We start from the raw sequence: 23698 nt of genomic DNA on the forward strand, positions 1-23698 counted from the left end.
ATTTTAGAATAATCATTAAAAATACATAGATATTAACTTAATCCTATTAACTGACGAACATTTAATTAATTGAGAGATCTATTATTTGGATCTAAGAAAGAAAAAAATCATCATTAGGGTTATATAAGTGAAAGGCATCGGTTTTTAGCATGCATACTCTTTCAAACAAATCACAGCAAGCAAGCTAGTGAAAGAAAGAAAGAGGAAAACAACAATGGCGCCAGACTTGCCAAGGTATGTGGTGTTACAATCAAGGTACAATGCCGAATACTTGAGCTACGTCAAAGAAGATGAGCAGATCCATGGCTTTCTCAAATTCTCCGGAGAAGAGGTGGTGAGTACGTACGCAAAGTTCCATGTGGAGATGGCAAAGAGTAGTGGAGCTACTAAGGGACTGGTACACATAAGATGCTGCTACAACAATAAATACTGGGTCAGGAGGTTGCAAACCCATAATTGGATCGTCGCCGGCGCTGACGAACCCCTGGAGGATGAATCCAAATGGTCATGCACCTTGTTCGAGCCAGTCTACGTGGACGAACACGATCCTGCTTAAGGCGTCCGTTTTCGTTATGTCCAGCTCCGGAATTATCTTGCTTATGGCGCAATAGCCCGCCCTACGATTCCTGCTTAATTGCAGCAAGTGGGGCGTCCAATAGCGACTTATGCGATGCGTGCTTGATCGTTAATTGGGACTCGCTGTTGGTATTGCCCAAATATATAGCCCTCAAGAGCAACAACGGGAGGTACCTCAGCGCACAGTGGATCGAGCTACACCCTTACTTGCAGTTCAAATCCGATGACATTGGAGATCCCACGGTGGGGAATGAGGTCTTCCACGCTGGGGATGGAAGCGTTCGCATAAAATCCAATCACCATGGAAAATTCTGGAGGCGAAGCCCTAACTGGATATGGCCAGACTCAGAGCTTCATGATAATGAGAACAACAAGGACTTGTTGTTTTGGCCTGTCAAGCTTGACGGTAAGTTCTTGGCTCTCCGCCGCAACTTGGGTAACAACTTTTTTCTGCAAGAGTCTCAGAGGGGGGGGGGGGGGAATATAACTGTCTCAACGCTGCCGTCCCCACCATTACCCAAGATGCACGCTTGGAACTGGAAGAAGTGGTTGTGTCGAGAAGCTTCTACAATGTCAACTTTCACGTCTTGGATGCGAGGGTGTATAACCAAAGAGTCGTCACCATGGCCACCGGAGATGCCATTAACCGAGCAAAGGAACAAAACACCGTAGACATGAAGCTCTCGTACAAGGAGATTAGGAGCAGTACTTGGAACACAAGCGTGTCATTCAAGTCAGGCATCAAGACCACAATGGAAACCGGGGTTCCTTTAATTGCACATGGACAAATCGAAGTGTCGGCCAAGCTGAGGTGGAGACTCTGTGCGTGGTCATTGTGCCACCAATGACTACGGTGAAAGTGAATCTGGTAGCGACCATGGGTACGTGCGATGTCCAATTCTCCTACACTCAGCGCGACACGCTTACTAATGGCGAACAGATTACCTACAACATGGACGATGGGGTTTACACCGGTGTCAACCCCTACAACTTCAAATATGAGACTATACAAGAAAGCCTGTGATGATCGATCTATATTTTGTATGTATCAAGAATTACGTAGAACTCCAGTATATTTACCTAATTAAAAAAAGAGGAGTTGATGAAATAAATAAATTTTATGGATCTTGTGTTGATTCATAACATGCACGTAGGTTTTGTAATTTGGTACGAAAATAAAGTGGTAGTTTTGATGTACTATATTTTACTGTACGTATTTTCTAATTTGTCTTAATGAAATAACAAGATGAGTGCCATGCAAATATCATATGTATGGCATTGCATTTGAAGCGTACAGAAGATCGAGGATTTGAAAAAAATTAACTTGTGATTATGTGTCCATATATTGATGAAGTTGGGCCGGGGAGAATTCAAACTTAATTTTGGAACTAATGGAGTTTATACTTTATAAACCATGCATTTAGACCAAAGGATCCATGGTTTCTCAGCTGATCTTGGGGTTGGGGAAGTTCTTCAAGCATCAGTTTTTGGTCGATTCCACGTTAAGCATCGTGGAAACATTGATAATACTCCGCCAAAATAAGGTAGATACGTGATTAAGGTTGGTTTGGAATTGTTTCTCTAGTAAGCACTTGGGTTGGAATTATTTTTATTATGTATACATACAAAATTTTATTGAAATTCAAGAGTTTTTTGAAAAAGTATTTGGAAATGTTTTTAAAGAAGCATCTACTGTGTGTGTATATATATATATATATATATTTAGAAAACACTTAGAAAAATTAAAAACGCTTTTAAATTTTTTGTCTGCACTCATAATCGCTTTTGGTTATCCAATAACATTTACAACGCTTACTACAACAATCTCAACATGGGTTGGAATTATTTTTATTATGTATACATACAAATTATTATTGAAATTCAAGAGTTTTTTGAAAAAGTATTTGGAAATGTTTTTAAAGAAGCATCTACTGTGTGTGTATATATATATATATATATTTAGAAAACACTTAGAAAAATTAAAAACGCTTTTAAATTTTTTGTCTGCACTCATAATCGCTTTTGGTTATCCAATAACATTTACAACGCTTACTACAACAATCTCAACATGGGTTGGAATTATTTTTATTATGTATACATACAAATTATTATTGAAATTCAAGAGTTTTTTGAAAAAGTATTTGGAAATGTTTTTAAAAAGCATCTAGTGTGTGTATATATATTTAGAAAACACTTAGAAAAATTAGAAACGCATTTATTTTTTTTATAACATGCTTTCATAATCGCTTTTGTTATCCAATAACACTTTGCAACACTCTCTATAACAATCTCGACAAGATATTCCAAAGAGAGATACAATTATAAAAACGTGTCTATCATGTAGGTAATTATACAGTACTTTAGTATGAAATGGTTTTTGATGGGCTAAAATCAAAAGAAAGCATGAATAAAATTGGTTGACCGAACAAAAACTGGAATACACTTAAAATTATGTACTAGTAAATATGACAACGATGTATTTCATAATTGACACTATAGACATCGAAATTTCGATGAAATAAATGTTGACCAATAGTTACAATTTCAATGCTCACGTGTTATATAAATTTTACACGTAGCGTGTGACTAAACGAAAAATCAAAATAAATCGAAAAAGTCATCAAGCAGGACACATGTCAACACCTGGCAGAAATGATTTATTTCATCTGATTATTTAAACCCAAAAATCAAGTTTTGGAATTCTATAAATAGGAAGCCAAGGCATTTATTTGGAAAGGAATTCATAACCAATTCACCTCACACCAAAACCTTGAAACTTTGAAACTCCAAAGTTCCCAAGCAAATCCCGAAGGATCAAGAAAACTCTCTTCGTTCTTCGTCAACCCAACCTTCAAGATCAAGCCCCAACGGCCCTTTGAAGGAACTTCCTCCAATTCAAGATCAAGCTCCGACTGCCCTTGAAGAAAGCATTCATCGTTCATCATCCGTTCATCCTAAGATCAAGCCCCAACGGCCCTTTAAATCAACAACATCAACAAATCCACATATCCAACCATTCTTCAAGATCAAGCCCAAAAGCCTTGAAGATCCGTTCATCCATCAACCTTCAAGATCAAGCCCAAAGGCCCTTGAAGAAACTTCCCTCAACCTTCAAGATTAAGCCCCAATGGCCCTTGAAGAAAACTTTCGACCGTTCATCCAAGATCAAGCCTCGACGGCCTTGGATCAATCGCACATCCACAAATCAACACCTTACAGAGATCGAATCAGAGGATCAAATTTGAGAGAGATTGTAACCCCTAAATCATTAATACAAATATTATTTTGTACACGTATTCTTGCCTCTTTCGTTTCAGGAATTTTCCGTGTTTACAGACACTCTTTACAACCTTACCATTTCATATGAATTCTATTTGTTTCTTATTAACAAATACAATGGTGTAGGATTATTTGTTCATATTTGAATCTAATGCTCAATAATCACAACAGAAATTCTATGGTGCTCTAGATTATAAGGTTTGAGCTTTTTATTCATTAAATCTTGACTTTTATGCTTTTTATCACTGTTCTAACAGTTAAAAAAATCATAATATTCAATACTTTGAAGCACTGTAGAAATCCCGTGACCATAGTACCTTGACATCACGACTTCATATATTGTGTTTCTCACATGTTTAGGCAGTTCAATGTCAAGCCCAGAAAGGCATATATAGATAAAGTTGTACTTTGCACACCCAAATTTCATCTTTCGGCATCCTTGTTTCTCTAGACACTTAATTTACTTTCACGCATTTCTTTGGACATTCAAAATAATTTACTAAATTTTCAAAAATACCTTTCTTTTACTTTTTATGAATCTGTCTATCTCTATCTCTCCATATCGACACTACATTTGTATGAGTTTCCTTGCAACAAATTGTATATTCCATTGTATATCTCTTTTTTCGCACAAGCTTATTAGTTTTATCATAAGTTGTGAGCAGTTTGTGAGAGACATGAGTGAGCATGGTTTGAAAGACACCTGTAATTGGATGTTGATGATGCTACTAGTCCATGTTGCTTTCTGCACATTCTAGGTATTGACTGCAATGTGCATGCATTGTTCCACAATTTGGACTTTTTACTGCTTCTGGCAATGTTGTGTGTCTAGTCATTCTTGGATAGTTTGTGGCTTTTATTTTGTGTGTCATTTCTTGTACATTTCTGTTAGGAAAAATTAGTATCCGGTCACTAGTTCTTACTGTTCATTGACTTAGACTTTATTAGTTCTCAAATTTTATTCAAGTCCCTATCATTAATGTGATAATGAATTTACATGTGTATTATATAATTTTTTTAATATAAAAATTAGTAATTAATTTAGGGTTTAATACTCACACCTCTATTAAACTTCTAATTAATTTTCAATTCAAACATTTCGAAAATAATAAAAAATTAAATTAAATTAAGTTTGTACCTATTAGTTTTTTTTATATATATATAAAAGATTCTCAATTTTTTAATCTTAAATGTACCCATTCATATAATTTTTCAATTTTTTTAATCTTAAATGTACCCATTCTCAAATATATCAATTTGTTATAGGTAAAATGTACCCTTTTTTTAATATAAAATCCATTCAAATTTTTTAATCCATGTTTAAACTTATATGGGTACATTCTTTTTCGTTGATTTGAGAATGTATCCATGTTTTGGTACAATAACTTTTTTTGTTAATTTTGGTTAATGTACCCATACATAAATGTACACACACACACACACAATATAATAAAGAGTATAATTTATATTTTATTATTTTTAATCCCATAAATTATGGGTTTTATTTAAAATCTCATTAATATAAACAATTACAAATTTCAATTTTTAATGTAAAAAATATAGTAACTTACATTATTACATTAATGTCAAGGACCTCAATCAAAAACTAAAAACTAACAAGGTCTTAATCAAAGAATATTGATAGCTAGGGACCGTATCCAAAGTGTTCATTTCTTTTATATTCAAGCTGTCAAGAGTAAGGGCTGGGTCAATGACCAACTACTAATCAAATTAATATTGTTTTAACTTGACTACATATACAACCTGGCTTTTGGTTTTATCATACAAGGCCCTTGAGCATTATGAGTGGAATCACTCATATACGTTGTAATTTCAACACTGCTCCTCACGTGGGACCACGCCTTTAGTATGCCACATGTGCAACCAATTCATCATCAATAACTTCTTTTTTAAGTAGCAGAAGATTCGTCATCGAGCTAGGTCTTGTTCACAATTAGACTGGCTTGGGTCACAATTGGAACGATCGTTAGGTCCAAGTCAAAAGAAACTGCTACCATATGATGTCAAGACTTCAGAGTCAAGTCGGTGGTCCATTACTAATCACATTAATATTATCAATTTAACCATTGGCATAGTCTAACAATATTATTGAGTTTTATTACAAAAAAGAGTGGAATCATTTAATAAATTGTAACATATTATGTCAAGTTTCTAGTGTGAAATTATTCTTCAACAGATCCTTCATACACTCTTCTTCACCCTTCCTTTTGCTGTGTATTTCCCCTCTATCACTAAAACAAAAAGTAAAAACAAAAAATGAAACCAAAATATAGTTATCAGCTCTAAAATTTTTCCTTTAAATACAATTCCTCATCCCAGTGTGACACATGATTGACATTCCATTTTTATAAGCTTGGTGATGACTGATGAGTATTTGAAAATTACGCATGCACTCATGTGCGGTGACTAAACAGTACACTAGTCCCTTTTGATTAGGTCTTCTCAGCCATCAAAATTGCTTGTGAGGTGTAAAGAGGCGATGTTGCCGTGGATGACGATGACAGCTTATATCAAGTGCTACTGCAGATCAACTGCAGACCCACCCCAGACCCTCCCTCTCCCCCCAACCAAAAGAATAATAGTGGTTCGTGGTTGAACTAACGAGCTTTTTAGGGTTTTGGACGTAGCAACTTAGCAAGCATGGAGAGTTAGAGACGACAGAGGCGGTTGTTTTTTGAAGGTGAAGTAGGTTGGTCAAGAAAACCACTTTACTAGACTCGCTCACCAACGGACCAACCAACCTTATAACTACGGTAGGTACTGCCATGCCCCATGCACTATTATGTTTAAAATTTAAATACTAATAAGGTTGACAAGTTATGAATGATTTGAAAGGTATACCATATAATTTGACCTTATTTAAAATTACCAAAGAGTGACCTTATTGGTTGTGGTTTAGAAGACTGGTCTTATTTTCACCCCAAGCTTGTCCACCATTTCAAACTTTTAATTAGAATGTAAGCATCGGTCTCAAAATTAGTTAGCAATCACTAGTTAGGTCTAAGTGTTGAATACTTCAAGACTATATTCATATATTAGTTGGCTGAAAAGTTAGGTATTTTCCTAACCGTTGCTTCTCTTCGAAAATGATAGTACATAAGTATATATGATTATTATATACATATATATATACATATATATATATATGGTGCTTCATTGTGCAGCATGTGTGTGCAAAAATGATAGTACCAAAAGGTTGGATTTAATTCATCCTTGTATCGTTTAGTTGAACTGCAACTTTTGATTAAAAGACATGATGCTTACTCAAACTGTATGAGTAGAGTTAAAAGATGTAATTAGTCAATATTTATTTTCTGTAAATTCTAAATAGAAGACATGTCTTTTGGGTCAACACTATTAAGAAAGGTTGTATATCTTCAACTAAAATGAAAGGACTCGATGAACAAGTGCTTTAATGTCTATAAATACCTATTGTGGCATAATGTTTCTCACACAATTTCAGAAATTTGCTTCTACATTCCTTGCTCTCTTCTATCTCCATCACATTCATACAATTTCTTTCTAGTTATTTCTAAGGGAATCTAATTCGGTTTTGCTAATCGAATATTACATAATTTGTTGTATCCTGTAAGTGATTTGCCAAGAACCCTTTAGTAAACTCATTCTAGTGGGAGCAAATAACACTTTAAGGAAATGATTCAAGTTGTACCTTAAAGTCATCATTTGGATTATTCTCTATATTTCTACATTTTCTCTAACAATCTTAAAGTGTTACTTCATCATGGAGAATAAGTCTGATAACATGGCTTTGAAGATTATCAATCAAGATGTCTACAAGCTAGACAAATTTGATGGATCAAACTTCACCCAATGGAAGGACAAGATGTGTTTCATGCTTAATATTCTAAATATCATATATATGTTGGACCCAAAATTGGAGCCTATTCGTGAACCAAGTGACAAAGACACGGACAAAATAGTTGTCGATCGAAAGAAGCATGAAGAAGATGAATTGGTATGTCGATGACACATCTTGGGCACATTATCTGATCACTTACATGACCTGTACACGCACATTCAATCTCCAAAGGAAATTTGAGAAGCACTTGAACACAAGTACATAATGGAGAAAAGAGGTACCGATAAATTTTTAATGTTCAAATATTATGAGTTCACTATGTTTGGTAATAAACACATCCTAGACCAAGTTCATGAATTATTGGTCTTGGTCTCAAAGCTTAGTGAACTTAAAATAGTTATTCCGGATCCTATGATAGTTGAGGCTATTATGGCAAAATTACCCTAAACATGGAATAACTATAGAAAGAAACTTCTACACATGGTGGAAGATATTAGTTTGGAGGATTTGCAAAAAGGAATTCAAATTGAAGAGGAAACTCGAAATCGTGATAAGAATTTTGCAAATCAAGATTTCTCTAAAGTTCACATTGTCGAGGGAAACAAATATAAAAAGAACTTCAAAGTCAAAATTGACAAAGGGAAGTTTAAGAAGACCAATTCCAACAACAATCAAAAGAATGCAAATGGTGTATGCTACCATTGTGGAAAGAAAGACCATTACATTCGTGATTGTAAACACATGAAAGCAAGTGAGGAATATGCCAATAAGTCCAATAACGCAAATATGGTGGAAAACTCTAGAATTGATAACATTGTTGCAATGGTATTAATGATGCATATTAGCATGATTACCGAACTGAATATGGCACTGGCAATAAAATCCTTTGATTGGTGGCTTGACTCAGGGGCTAATGTACATGTGTGCAATGACAAGACACAATTCAAGACATTTGAAGCATCAACGGACAATCAAGAGGTTTTAATGGGGAATCATAATTCTGCCAAGGTTATAGGAAAAGGAACCGTTGAACTTCAGTTTACTTCTGGGAAGAAATTGATGTTGCTTAATGTACTACATGTTCCAGAAATTAATTAGAAAGAATCTTGTGTCTGCAAATTTAGTATGTAAGAACGGTATAAAGATTGTTCTAGAGTCTGAAAGTTAATAATGTTGAAAAATGGATGTTTGTTGGGAAGCGGTATTCTTGTGAGGCGATGTTCAAACTAAGTGTTAATAATAAAGTGATTTCTTCTGCTTATATTGTTGAATCTTCCTCTTATTTATGGTATTTACATTTAGCTCATGTAAATTCTAGATCTTTAAAATACATGCACACACTTGGTTTAATTGCTTGCAATGATCATGACAATGATAAATGTGAAACATGTATTCAAGCAAATATGACTAAGAAACATTTTCCAACTGCCGAAAGAAATACAAATTTATTAGACTTAATACATTCAGACATATATGAATTAATGGTGTTATAACAAGAGGAGGAAAAAGATATTTTATCACATTTATAGATGATAGTTCTAAGTTCACTTATGTTTATTTATTGTCTAATAAAGATGAAGCTTCTGAGTGTTTTAAGCACTAAAGGCTGAAGTTGAAAACCAAAAGGGAAGGAAAATTAAATGCATTCGTAGTGATAGAGGTAGTGAAAAATTTTCACATTAATTTGATATCTTTTGTGAAGAGTAAGGTGTTGTACATCAAAGAATTGCACCTTATACACCACAACAAAATGGTTTGGCAGAAAGAAAAAATAGGACACTCTCGGAAATGATTAATTCTATGATGATTAATGCTAATACCCCTAAACATTTATGCAAGAAGCATTATTTATTGCATGCAATATACACAATAGAATTACATCTATGAAGACACATGTGTCACCATATGAAATTTGGAAAGGAATAAAACCAAATTTGTCATATTTGAGAGTATAGGGTTGTGTAGCCTTTTACAAGGCACTGAACCCTAAGAGATCCAAGTTGGGTCCAAGAGGAATTAAAAGCATATTTGTAGGATATGCTAAAAATTCAAAGGCATTTAGGTTGCTTAATTTAGACTCAAATACAATAGTTGAGTCCAAAGATGTCGAATTTATAGAAAATAAATTTTATAACGACTACTCAATGTATGGAAAAGAGAGTGATAAAACATCTTTCTCTAATCCGGCTACTAGTCATTATCAAGGTGAGGAAAGAAAACAGTTTGAAGCTATTAATGAACCAATGAAAAGCCAAAGGGTGAGAAAAGAAAAGACTCTAGGCTCTGATTTTATTTCATCTCAATTTATTGTATTTTTAGTCGAATGAAATAGAAAAAAAGGCTCTTAAGAAAATACCCATATTGTTGAATGTTGAGGATGATCCTAAAAGTCTAAGTGAAGCATTGACTTCAAGAGATGCAGCCTTTTGGAAAGAGGCTATAGATGATGAATTTGAATCATTAATATATAATTAGACATGGGTTTTAGTAAACTTGCCACAAGGATCAAAAGCAATAGGTTGTAAGTGGGTATTTAGAAGAAAATACAATACATATATTATTTTGTACACGTGTTATTGTCTTTTTCGTTTCAGGAATTTTCCATATTTACAATAATAACAAGTTATTGATAAGTGGTTGTGAAAGCACTGAAAATTAATATATAGCTATTCCAAGATGATCAGTGCAAGACTGCTACGTTTAGGATGATGAGTTTTATCTCATAATGAGGTTATTTATAGTTATGTCTATAGTAGTAAGGACATGGGAAGGAACCTCACCTATATGAACATAAGAAGTGGTGCCGCCCCTACCAAGAGTTGGGTTTTCTCTTTTAAATATTCATGAAACCAGGATGAAGCACAATGTCATAATAGTACTTAATTAGTTCAGAAATTTCTTAAGGAAATAAGACATAATCATGTGTGTGGTGATTCCGGTTTTAACATAAGAATAGTTGGTTTAAACTTAGGTCATCATCGCATTCGTTATAACTTTGAATTACTTACACTAATTAAATGTTTAATTCGAAAGACACCTCTATTGCATGCATAATTATATCGGTATGCTTGTGATTAATTATAAAAAGAGAATTATTGTAATACCATTTATTATATATTCTTAAAATAGAGAAGGATTGTTGAATATTTGAAGAATATATTCATATATTAGTTGGCTGAAAAGTTGGGTATATGCCCAACCGTTGCTTATCTTCGAGTGAAGCATTGCAACAATTAGTTTCAATAATATATAACATAGTATATATTATATATGTGTGTGTGTGTGTGTGTATGGTGCTGCATTGTGCAGCATGTGTGTGCGAAAATGATAGTACCAAAAGGTTGGATTTAATTCAACCTTGTATCTTTTGGTTGAACTGCAACTTTTGGTTAAAAGACATGATGTTTACTTAAATTGTATGAGTAGAGTTAAAAGATGTAATTAGTCAATATTTATTTTCTAAAAATTCTAAATAGAAGATATATCTTTTGGGTCAACACTATTAAGAAGGGTTGTATATCTTCAACTAAAATGAAAGGACTCGATGAACATGTGCTTTAATGTCTATAAATACCTATTGTGGCAAACAATTTCATAAATTTGCTTCTACATTCCTTGCTCTCTTCGCTCTCCATAACATTCATACAATTTCTTTCTAGTTATTTCTAAGGGAATATAATTCGGTTTTGCTTATATACTTTGTTGTATCCTGGAAGTGATTTGCCAAGAACTCTTTAGCAAACTCATTCGAGTGTGGGCAAATAACACTTTAAGGAAACGATTCAAGTCGTACCTCAAAATCATCATTCAGATTATTCTCTATATTTCTACATTTTCTCTAACAATAAGATCTTTTAAGCTACTATGTTAGACTTTTGTGTATTTTATGTCGGATAATTTCAAGGAAATTCTTATTAGCATTTCAAAAATCTCATTTAGCACTCCAAACTTTCGATAATTAGAAAGAAAAATACATTTGTAAGGAGTGTAGAATGAGATTTTTAGAATGTTAATAACAATCTCCAATTTCAAATGTTAAAAACTGATCATTCCAATTAATTTCGTATATTTAAAGTATACATTTTTAAAGAAAAAAATGTAAAAAAATAGATCACGTATATAAAATAAAAGGAAAAGGCTTATATCATAACATTTTTGAATTCCCTGCATGGAGGGCGGGAAGTGGTAAACAAAGCACATGGATAATATTAAATTAGACATAATTGGATAATGATTAAAAGAGTAAGGAGAAAATCAAAGTAGCATGTGGAAAAGCAATAACACGTAGATTGAAAGATTCCCTTTGCTAATTTGCGTCCACACCACTTTAATGGGGAAGATCCCATCCTAAACCCTTTCACACTTGACTTTCTTATTTAGTTTGGTGGCAGTTCAAGGTCATGAATCATGATGGTTGGTTTGTTTCTTCAGATCAAGATTCGAAATTACTGGTAACATAACATAGTTAAATTATACATGATATGGTAACACTTTTCTTATAACATTAACATACTATATACGTTGTTTACATCAAGATTTGATTGTTGATCCTAACCTTTACAATTCACTTTTTATAATCTAGCTAATTGATGTCTTTTTAATTAAGTTTATATTAGTACTTATCATTTATCAAACAACTGTTGATTGAAAAACCAAATATCAGAAGTTCATTCCTATTAGTCATGTTGCCACAATAGTTAAAATTGACTCGAAACATAAGGACTAGTGAGGACTACACATATCATAATGCACATAAAATAAGATTATTTTTATTTTTATTATTTAAGAGAAAAATAAAAATCAAACTCTTATCATAGATGCGGTAAATAAATGACAAATAAAACAAGTGTTTTACAAATTGTACTAAAATATCTCCCACTCTTATAACTAATAATGCCAAATGCATTGGCATCATAATTTGACCTACTTTTGTAAATAAATGGCATACTATTATTTGTTATTAGTGAAGCCGATCGGCTCGAGCATACGGTGATGGTGTCATCCTATATCTTCCAGTTGGAACCAACCCCAAAAGAGGCACAAAGTCCCAAAGATGATGATGGTAAAGAGGTCAAACTCCCACTACCAGCCACGTAGGACAACATGTCATCCAACGTGGCAACAAATTAGGTTTGACTCTCCTCTCTTAAAAGCTTGATCATTTTCCATTACCTTACCATCTTCCCCCTCACCACCTTTTTCATAATTAATTTCCCTCTCCAATCTTCATCCCTTCGTGGTGTATATATAACACATACTACACCTCTCCATTTGCTCTCTAATATTATTCCGTTCAAACAAAAGAAAAACAAGACGAGATGGGAAACTGCATAAGGCATGAATCGTCTATGTGGGCAGGAGAGGATTGGGGGAGTCTAGCAAATGGAATGAACGGTGACGGTTATTGCGATGGTGATCAAGCAAACATAAAGATCATGAAGAGGGAGAAGAACCAGATTGAAGAAGCAAGCCAGAGGGATTCATGTTGTTCTACAACAACAACTAGTAACAGTAGTAAAATTGGTGCAGCAACAGAGCTGAAGATCAAGATCACAAAGAAGCAGTGGGAAGAGTTGTTGGGAAAGGTGGAGTTTAAGCAAACGTCAGTTGAGCAGGTTTTGGCTCAGTTGATTGGGGTTAGTGATGGCTATGAGACCCAGTTGCAAAGGTCTTGGAGGCCTGCTCTTCAAAGCATTCCTGAGGTCAATTAATTTTTCCTTTTGTATATGTTAATTATGTGGTTTTTGTTAACATACATGTTCCGAAGGTAATATCAAAGGGGGGATGTGGGGAAGAGTAATTAGCTTTCTTAACATATTTTGTTCAATATTAACGTACATACTCTAGAATTCAGAAAGAAAGGAAAAGACCCAAATTTTTGTTTTACCTCTCTCTCTCTCTCTCTCTCTCTCTCGGTGATACAAGGAGGAGGACGGCCCTAGCTAGTCCCCTCATGGCTAGCTCTGCTTCAATCATGGAAGAACACTTACATGCAACGAGTTTACTATTATTAAGACGTCTCGATCTAATAATGCAATGTTAAATGGAGTAAAATTTACACATTGAACTATTGGGTCGAAATGCCACAACGACACTGAGCCCGTTCAATGCACTTCATTCTCCTCCATAGATATAGCTAGGATTCATTTCTAACCATTTCATTATAAGAAACAGCCTCCTCTTAATTATAAAAGGGACCCAACAACTATCTTTTGCTACAAGAGCAGGTGGCTGTGAGTAATTGTGACCATTTTTATTTGGTAAAGTTCCCCAACAGATTGTTAAAGATTAAACCCAATAAAAGATTAAAGAAAGTTTGCTTAGAAGGAATAGTAAAAAAGGGCCCAAGACAATCCCCAAAACTAAGTATATGGTTCCTTATGAAACCTATATTACTAAACTAATACAACTAAAGCACTGGTTTGATTAGGAAACAAAATGCTCTTTGTACTGTTTATTGACAAAAGAATACTCCATTCCATTTCAGTAAGACTTATCGTTGTCTCAAACATGTAAAATAGAGTGTTGTTATAAATCACATCAATAACCACATCTCTAATATAGACAAGCACGAGTACCCCACGCATGTAAATAGAAACATTCCTCTTATAAAAAAGGCTTGCTCTAAACCAAAGTCTAGAGTCAAGAACCCACATTGGACTCTTCTATGCCAACAAAAGTACATAGTATCTAACCAAATTAATTTAAGGGAATTTTTGTTGACACCTATTACTTGAACGGGAAAAACACCGAATAACCTCACTTATTGTGGTAAAAAAAAAATTCGCTCATCGATCTCAAATATTATGAGTACTGATCAAGGTATAAAATATCGATGATATCGGAAATATTGGTAGTCCAAAAATATGGAAATTTCGATGGAAATATCGGGATATTATCGATATCGATAAAAATTGAATAAAAACCACGGAAATTGTAAGAAAAACTTGAAAATTTTTATTGAAACTTTGCATGATGTTTATTTAGTCAATTATCTATTAGTTTATCACAAAAAATTAGAAGTATATGCATTACATGATAGATATAACTGATTTAAGTTGATTATATAGCGAGTTGGCAAACATTGTGAGTGTAGAAAATATGTAGTGATTAATGAAAGAAGTTTAAACACACCATAATCATTTATATATAATGAATTAGTACAATATTTTACAATTTATACATTGCATGGTAAGATACATGAGTGACTTAGCAAGGTCTAAAATATCGATGATATCAGAAATATCGGTAGTCTAAAAACACGAAAATTTCGATGAAAATATCGGGATATTATGAATATTTTAGACTATCATGTTGTCTTATCTCACCACCCCACTAGTTTAAGAAATTTTTACTACCATTTTTACCCTTTTGTAGAATTACATCAAAGGACCTGGAAAAACGCTCGCATTGCTGGGGAGGCCTACGCTGTCATGGCTCTCAAGCACGTCCCCGCTGACATCTGATCCCAGGGCGGCATAACCCGAATGTCCAACCCCCAGCTCATCAAGGAAATCAAGTGCTCCGTCACCATCCCCGTCATGGCCAAAGTCTGCATCAGCCATTTCATCGAGGCCCAAATCCTTGAAGCCATCGGCATGGACTACATCGACGAGAGCGAGATCCTCACCCTGCCGTTTGTCTGCGGCTGTCGGAATCTTAGCGAGGTCGCAGCGATGACTCCTGACAGAGGTGGAAGCCGGTACCGGAAACATCGTCGAGGTCGTTTGACTCGTGCGGCGTGGCGACTTGCGCGTACACTGATGATGCAGTTGGGGTGAAAAAAAAAAGCACTTAGATATTTGAGGTTATTTTAGGAATAATTGGGGTGGATTAATAGGATTTTAGTTTTTTAATTTTTTATGATGGGTGAGATTAAAATGTGAGTGTAGAAATAGAACAATGGAGTGGGTCGAGTAGTACTTAATTTTATTTAACATGAGACTTTTTGGATCATTTTCTGACCAAAATGCTCCTGAAGTTTGATGTATTTTCAACTTGGATCGACTCTAAAACCAACCTTATGTATCCACAAAAATCCCATTTTATCCACTAGCTCCATGCCTACTTCAATGGCATTCTTCACTCCACATACCATGAAAGTGGTAGTTCAATTTATCCAACAAGAAACGATGCATGAAAAACTCATCAAAAGAACAACCATGCCTTACTACGTCGTCTTCTTTTTCACTTAAACTTTTCGTTTCGTTTGTGCGGAAACTCACATCAACAACCAACAATGGCAAAAATGGCATTCTCATATTCTTGTTTTTGAGTAAAATTCCATATCCCGATTGGGATCATCAGGTCGTAAAGGTCAATTTCAAAGACCAACTCTCATCTCCTCCAAAATGCCCCTTGTGTTCGACTCCAAAATCAACATTTGTGCGTCATACAATCATAAGTTTATTTAAAAATAAAACGAATTTTTGTTTTGTTTCTACTGTCACATCTCTTTGAGCCAAAAGCGCATGGTTTTATTTTTGGACTCAAAACACATCTTATTTAGAAAGATGTCATCCGCACATCTAAAGCACTTTACCTTTCCTCGTCGAAGTGATATTGGACTTGGTACGGCTCTGATGCAGGGCGCAGCAGATAAAAACAAAATAAAATGACATATAGGATTTATAGGTAGGGTCCACTATCTCCTAGTGCGAGGAGAGGCCTGAAAACCCTATAAATTTTGGTTTTAATACCAGCCTACAACGTAGATACTAGAAAGAATAAAGCAGCAGACTCTTACAAAGAGAAAGGCACAAATATGAGATAGAAATCTCTCTGAATATTTCATTCACCAACAAAAACGTTCAACTCCCTCATCTTACAAAAAGAAATGGTTTTTATAACCATTTTGTAACTTACATTTAGAAATTGAAAGACAATATGATTAATCGACATAAAACTGAATTAAAATCACATAAAAATGAAAATTACATAACTAAAGTAATGATATCAGCCATAAAACATCCTGAAAGTAAACCGATCAGCCAATATGTATTAAACCACCCTCTCTGTTCCAGCAAATAAATTTATCTTCCAATAATTTATGGTCACCACTCACCACATCTACTTCGATCAATGTGAGGAAGAAATTCCGTAAGATTTTTTTGTATGTTTTCGGAACATTTAAGTTGGTTGCAAGAGAAAACATACAAACACAATTGCGTTCGATTCAAAACTTCATAATGCATGCAATATAAAAACTTTGAAATCTCGTGACTCATTTTATTGTCTCACGCGACATATTTAGAGCCCATAGTGACCAAAAAATAAAAAATATAAATACAGTTAACCCAAATATATATTCAAAGGACTCGGTGAGAGCCCAAAGGGATGAAAGAGCACATCTTCGGATTCTTCCCCATCACGCCGCTGCCAAAAATAAAACATAAAAACCCAAAAAAGGAAATTTCATTTCGGAATCCCTCCAATTTTTCCAAATTCAAATCCCGCCCTATAAATCCCAGTCTGCCAGTCTCACCCATTTTCCATCTCCCTTCAATTTTCAATACCCAAAATCCATTTTCTCGATTTCTCTCCATGGCCGACTACGAGCCTCCGTCGTTCTCTCTCGGACTCGACCTTGGTTTCGATTCGCAGCTCCAACCAGCTGCCGCGAACCACTCCACACCCGCCGCAGCTCCAAACTCTTCGCGGGGTTCCAATGCACATACACCCGTTGAGGTAGATGAGGAGTTAGAGCCTCAAATCACGGGCCCGGATCCAGATCCTGGGTCCCGACCCGGCCGACCGCTCAAGCGGCTCAAGAGAGGGGTGGCTGAGAAGCGGGAATCTACGCCGGCTACGCCGTGTCGTAATGTTGACGACGATATCGAAGATTTCTCGTCTGGGGAAGATTTTGTTCAAGGTAATGATAAAGATTTATCATTTTTGTTTGTTTAGGGTTAGCTGGAAATGGGAAGAGAATAAATGTGTGATCTTTTATGCAGTATTTGATAAAATTAGGAAAGAAAATTGGGGAAATAATGTTAATTGTTTGCAGATGCTTAGGAGAATGAAGTAATTGTAAAGGAAATATTTTTTGTTTCATTTCGCTATCGGTTTCGAAGGAACAAACATGGAATGTAATTAGGAAGTTGTTATCTGCAAGAAAGTAGTATTTTTTGTTAGATTTGCAGATGTAATGTAATGGGTTTTTTGATGTGGTGAGGGGCCTTTTTGCAAAACTTATGGTTTTTGGTGATTTGGGAATTAGGGTTATGTGCAGTATGAACTTTGAGATGGGAAAATGGTTAATTATGGTTGAAATTGAAATGCATTTTCGGGGTAGCGGCATAAATAGGGTTTAGTTAAACCTGTGGGTTGGTAAATAGTGTTCATTGTAAGTTGTTTGTAAGAAGCACAAGCAAACACATTGAACAATCTTTGGCATAGTTGGTTAAGTTCTGTGTTTGGCAATGTAAACCTGGGCTTTTTCTTTGGTTGTTTTATTGTTGTTGCTGCTGCTAGGCTGCTTTAGGATTTGCTTCAGAAGATATTGGGTGTTTTGATTCTCATGTAGTGCTATTAGGAGTGTTGGTTTAGTAGCGTAATAGTTTCCTTCTTGGATATTTTGCCAGGAAGGTCCAACTTTGTGCATAATCTTTAATCCGATTCATATCGAGGTTTTGAGCTTTCTCTCTCTCTCTCTCTCTCTCTCGTGTGTGTGTGTGTGTGTGTGTGTGTGGTGTATCTGCTTCATAGAAAATGTATTAAGGTTAACGGTTGCTAAATTTATAGCAGATGTGCATTCGTCAACACAATACCATACTGTATCTAGTAGTTCAAAGGTCCCATTACGTGGAAGTGGGGTTTTAACCTCTCAATCATCCTGCCATATCATGGGAAGGAAAAGGAAACCAGTTTCAGATGTCTCAGCTTCTGTGAGTTTGGAGGAAAGCCACAAAGGATTCATGTTTCCGAAGTTAACTGCCAGTCCTCTTCGAAGGTTCCAATTAATTGATTCCGATTCTGATGATCCTTCACCCAGTGAAAGTGTGAGCAGGGGTACTTGTGATGTTGATGCATCCTCAAAGAAGCAAAAGTATAGTTCTGCCCATGCTGCAACTACTAGTGAAACAAAGAAGAAATCTTCTATGAGTATGCCTGTAGATGTGGATGATGTGGATTTATGGAAAGATTTCAGTCCGATCAAGAAGTTTAGCATTCCAACACCTGCTTTAGATGAGGTATGTCAGGAGTACTTGCGATCTGCGAAGGATAAGTCTGCTCAGAAATTTGAGAGGGTTTCATGTTTACATACCAATGAGAATTTTCATGAAACAATGCCTGGTGGCCAAGATTTTGAACAACTCTGGAATACGGCTGATCCCCTTCCACCTGCTCATCGTTACTTTTTTCATGATGATCCAAAGATTCGGAAATTAGTCTGCAATCGCTTGCCCAATTTTTTCCCACTCGTTAACATCAGAGGAAATCAGCAGAGTGGTGCATCAGTAATTGATTACATGTGAGCACTTCTTTTTCAGTTGTTTCTAGTTTTTTTTTAACTTTCTTTTTAGTTATGTCATGATATGTTTGTCTTTGTCACTTCAGGGGTCAGTTTAACAATGGAGATGCTTCAAAACAGAGAGTGAGTCAGAAGATTGACCTTGAAAAAACCTCTAATAGGCAAAGAAATAAATCAAACGTACCAAATGTTGAAGATGCTTCTGGAAGCTGGGTGAACCCAAAAGATGGTAGACTAGCACAGAAAGTTAGTGTCAATAAAAGCTCAAAAAAGGGAAGAATTAAGTCAGTAAAATCCAATGTTGGAACAGTCGAGCATGCTTCTGGAAACTGGGTGGAACCCAGAAGCTGCGTCAGTACAAAGCGGGTTCAAGCAAATGCACAACCTTCTAGTCAATGGGATGCGTTTGGTGGAAGTGGGCAAGCTGCTGGTTATTGGTATACCGGCCCTGGTGGAAGGAAGGTATGTTACACTGCTTATTGCTGATTTGATTTTTATGGATCTTTTGTTAATTTCAATTCAGAGGTCATTGAGGTTCTAAAAATTGACTCTGGATTGTTAAAACATATGCAATTATGTTTACAATCTTCCAAAGCAACACTGCTAAAGTCCTACATTTTCTTATTATTGCTTTACTGAAGAAGGTGAATGATATCGGTTGATGCTTTGGTTATCACATTTCCAGATTTGAAGGATATCATTAATTGCTAGTGTCAATGCATAATTTGGGTTTCCGCTTGAAGCTTTCTCATGGAACTAGGAAACCAGAATTTGATATTGCTGGTGAAATTTCGTATGACCCTTATGTAGGCATTCTTATCCGCAGTCACGTGGATATAATTGACTTGGCATTTTAGTTACAAACTGTTTGTTGCGTCTCTGACATTATTGATGTGTGCTTCTCTCTCCTTTCATTTATGTAATGCTCTTGTTTTTGTCGCCAGGTTTATCGTTGCAAAACTGGGCAGGAATTGAGTGGTTCGGCAGCCTACAAACAGTATAAGAAGGTACATATAAATCCGTCCATGCTTCTCCACGTTTCATTCTTCTCTTAATGCAGCTCACACATTTATACATTTCATCGACAGGAAAGTGGACGTTCTGTGCAAGCCAAGAAAGCAAAACCAAAACCAAAAAAGAAAAATGTTCCCAAGAAGAGGTGAGGCTGACGGTTAATGGCCATGTACCAAAAGTTTTTCTGTACCATTTCTTGTCGATAATTTTACTATCTGGAATCTTCATAAAATCTTTGTGTGAACGCTTATTTCATGAAATAAAAAAGAGATTTTGATAGTGTTTGATTTCTGGATTGAGTTTCTTCAATGGAATAGGGAAAACAGAAATGTACAGAGAGAGAAATTAGAGAGCCATGGAAGCTTCAAGGTTCATTGGATTCCACTCTACCAAGCAAGAAGCTCGGAGAGCATATATTACCGTTAGAGGAGTGAGTAACAACCGTACTCTCTCACATCATTACAAATCAATCATAACCATCCATTCTTAAGTCATCATGTAAGATGCTTATACTTGTCATGAGCTATAACTCATTACAATCTAATCTAGATGCCATATGGAATATGATCCAAAGGCTCACATTAAATCTTACAACTTGCATATAATAAAACCATCACAGCAAATACATTTATACACCAATACTTTTTTCAAAATGTTTTGCTGATTTCATTCCAAGTGCAGCTCTCAAATACCCAAACCGATCCTTAGGTAGAGCCTTGGTAAAAATTTCTGCCAATTGCTCTTCTATACTGCAATACTTCAATTCAATTGTGCCATCCCAAATTGCATCCCTTATGAAGTGATACCTTATATTGATATGTTTGGTTTTCTGGTGGAAAACTGGATTCTTGGACATGGCTATGGCAGAGGTATTGTCACATAGCAAAGGTGCAGCCTTCACTTGTTCTCCAAAGTCAGATAACACAAACTTCAGCCATATTGCCTGTGTTGTAGCTTCTGCAGCATTTATATATTTAGCTTCTGCAGTGGATAAAGCCACACTGCATTGCTTGACAGAAGCCCAAGAAAATATCCCTGGGCCAAAGTTGAATACATAGCCCGAAGTACTCTTCATATCATCCAAGCTTCATGCCCAGTCACTATCACAGTAGCCTATCAACACAACTTCTTTACCCTTCACATACTTAATTCTAAAATCCAATGTCCCTTAGACATATCTCAAGACCTTTTTAGTTGTCCCCATGTGCTTCCTAGTAGACTTATGCATAAATATTGCCAATAAACATGATGCATACATCAAATCTAGTCTAGTAGTTGTTAGGTATAACAAACTACCAACCATTTTTCTATACAAACCCTCATTAACATCTTCACTTTCATCAACCTTAAATAGCTTCTCATTGATTGCAAGTGGAGTCTTCACAGCTTTACAGTCCTTTAAACCAAACTTCTCAAGTAAGGACTTGGCATATTTCTTCTAATGGATAAATATGCCCTTATCAGTTTGAAGTATGCCTAAACCAAGGAAATGATGTAGCAATCCCAAGTTTGATATCTCATAATGTTTCATCATATCCATCTTAAACTCTTGAATCATTTCATCAAAACTCCTTGTGTAGATAATGTCACCTACATACAGAGACATAATAAGCACACCTGCATCATTGAATTTAGTATACAAAGTAGCTTCACTTTGACTTTTCTTAAACCCAGACTTGTTGAAGTATGTATCTATTTCATCATACCAAGCTCTGGGAGCTTGTTTCAAACCATATAAGGCCTTTTTCAGTCTGTAAACTTTGTCTTCTTGCCCTGTGACTTCAAATCCCTGTAGTTGATCAACATATACTTCCTCATGCAGTGTACCATTTAGAAATGCAGATTCGACATCCAATTGGAACAATCTTCATTCCTTTTAAGCTACCAGTGCAATTAAAGTTCTAATGGTATCAAGCCTTACCATTGGTGCAAAGGTCTCATTGAAGTCAACCCCAGGCTTCTGAGAGTAGCCCTTTACCACTAACCTTGCCTTGTTCTTCTGCATTGAGCCATCCAGATTAAGTTGTCTTATAGACCCATTTGACACCAATTACTGGTTTATCAAATGGTCTATTAACTAGCTCCCATGTGTCATTCTTTTCATTTCAATCTCTGTAGACATAGCTTTTCTCCAAGCTTCATCCCCTGATGCCTTTTCAAAACACTCAGGCTTTATTATACAAAAATTGCACCTTTCATATACTTCATTCAAGCTCCTGAACCTGAGAGGAGTATGATCATACTCTTGTGGACCAGTGTGGTTCACTTGTTCCCCTTGACTTGAAGAAGAAGTAATAATTTGATCATGTTGCTCCTGCAATACCTCTGAGCACTCCACATCTTTATCACTCTCTTCACTCTCAACATTGCTCCCTTCATTTTCATGCACTCCATTAGCTATTGCAATCGACATATTCTTCCCTGCACAAGACTTCAAGTCCCAATAAGAGTTCTCATAAAAAATCAAATCTCTAGAGATGACGATTTTCTTGGTTTTAGGATTATACAACCTGTAACCCTTTTCATAGGTTCCATAACCAAGAAAAATACAATTGACACTTGTTGCATCTAGTTTCTGTCTCATCTGTGATGGAACTTGTGCATAGCATAGAGGGATCCAAACACTCTTAAGTGTTTCACTCCAGGATTCCTTCCATTATATGCTTCAAATGGAGTCTTCTTATTCAGAGCTTTGGTAGGGCATCTATTAAGAATGTAGACTGTAATGTTAACTGTTTCTGCCCAAAACTCAAATGGAATACCTTTCTCCAACATCATGCATTTAGCCATTTCTACAATGGTCTTATTTCTCCTCTCTGCAACACCATTTTGTTGTGGAGAATAGGCCACTGTGAGCTGTCTTTCCAAACCTAGATCTTCACAAAACTGAGAAAATTCAAGGGAAGTGTACTCTCCTCCTGTCACTTCTTAATTTCTTTTATTTGTACCCACTTTGTAGTTCAACAGTTGCTTTGAATTTCTTGAACACACCAAATGCCTCAGATTTACTCTTTAGAAAATAAACCCATCGCATTCTGGTACAATCATTTGTGAAGGTGATAAAGTACTTGTTTCCAGCTTTGGTAGGTGTTTGCATTGGTCCACATATATCAGTGTGAATCAACTCCAATGGTAAAGTAGCTTTCCACTTGGTTTCTTTGGGAAAAACATCTCTGGAATGCTTGCCAAGTGCACATCCCTCACACACTGTGGTGTTCATTTTTAGCTCAGGCAATCCAATTACCATATCATACTCTTGTAGTTGCATTAGAGCATTCATATTCAAATGCCCTAGCCTTCTATGCCATATCTCAGCAGCTTGCCCAACACTAGCTCTTATGACAATTTGGATTCTTGGTTGCAACTTAAAGGGAAAGCTTCGATTTCCTTTCATTGGGATCTTAACAACTAGATTAGAGCATGTGAAATCATCATAGATTCTGACTTCAATTCCTCCAAATACAAGGTAGTACCCATGCTCCATCATTTTTCCTACACTCAGCAAATTCTCTTTC

The 23698-nt window shown here is 35.6% G+C and overlaps 3 protein-coding genes across 7 annotated transcripts; all 3 read left to right on the forward strand.

Annotated features, from left to right (window-relative positions):
• Positions 1-214: 214 nt before the first annotated feature.
• LOC103428911 (uncharacterized) lies at positions 215-1424 on the forward strand. The gene is made up of 3 exons (XM_070819684.1): positions 215-504; positions 612-982; positions 1099-1424. Exons 1-3 carry the CDS (start codon positions 215-217, stop codon positions 1422-1424), a joined length of 987 nt encoding a protein of 328 aa, XP_070675785.1.
• Positions 1425-13014: 11590 nt separating this feature from the next.
• On the forward strand, positions 13015-13407 carry LOC103428820 (uncharacterized). Its single transcript, XM_070819686.1, has one exon. It carries the CDS (start codon positions 13015-13017, stop codon positions 13405-13407), a length of 393 nt encoding a protein of 130 aa, XP_070675787.1.
• A 3582-nt stretch (positions 13408-16989) lies between these two features.
• On the forward strand, positions 16990-20462 carry LOC103428806 (uncharacterized). Of its 5 annotated transcripts, none has more exons than XR_011578824.1 (6): positions 17008-17567; positions 18440-19169; positions 19256-19631; positions 19855-19975; positions 20114-20176; positions 20258-20462. XR_011578824.1 is itself a non-coding variant. In XM_008366930.4 (5 exons), exons 1-5 carry the CDS (start codon positions 17033-17035, stop codon positions 20330-20332), a joined length of 1776 nt encoding a protein of 591 aa, XP_008365152.4. In that variant the 5' UTR covers positions 16990-17032; the 3' UTR covers positions 20333-20462. The 5 variants fall into 5 exon arrangements, 2 of the variants coding, with proteins under 2 accessions (XP_008365152.4, XP_008365145.4); XR_011578825.1 differs by having other exon boundaries at positions 19855-19952; XR_011578826.1 differs by having other exon boundaries at positions 18443-19169.
• Positions 20463-23698: the final 3236 nt, after the last annotated feature.

Source organism: Malus domestica, chromosome 03, assembly GCF_042453785.1.
Source record: "Malus domestica chromosome 03, GDT2T_hap1".
Lineage (NCBI taxonomy): Eukaryota > Viridiplantae > Streptophyta > Magnoliopsida > Rosales > Rosaceae > Malus > Malus domestica.

Bases quoted from the DNA above. Each gene is read 5' to 3' on its own strand.
- LOC103428820 (XM_070819686.1), top strand. From the start codon at position 13,015: ATGGGAAACTGCATAAGGCATGAATCGTCTATGTGGGCAGGAGAGGAT.
- LOC103428911 (XM_070819684.1), top strand. From the start codon at position 215: ATGGCGCCAGACTTGCCAAGGTATGTGGTGTTACAATCAAGGTACAAT. The intron at 505-611 runs GTCATGCACCTT...ATGGCGCAATAG, and splicing joins CTGGAGGATGAATCCAAATG to CCCGCCCTACGATTCCTGCT. The intron at 983-1,098 runs GTAAGTTCTTGG...CCATTACCCAAG, and splicing joins TTGGCCTGTCAAGCTTGACG to ATGCACGCTTGGAACTGGAA.
- LOC103428806 (XM_008366923.4), top strand. From the start codon at position 17,033: ATGAAAGAGCACATCTTCGGATTCTTCCCCATCACGCCGCTGCCAAAA. The intron at 17,568-18,439 runs GTAATGATAAAG...CTAAATTTATAG, and splicing joins TGGGGAAGATTTTGTTCAAG to CAGATGTGCATTCGTCAACA. The intron at 20,177-20,257 runs GTACATATAAAT...TTTCATCGACAG, and splicing joins CCTACAAACAGTATAAGAAG to GAAAGTGGACGTTCTGTGCA.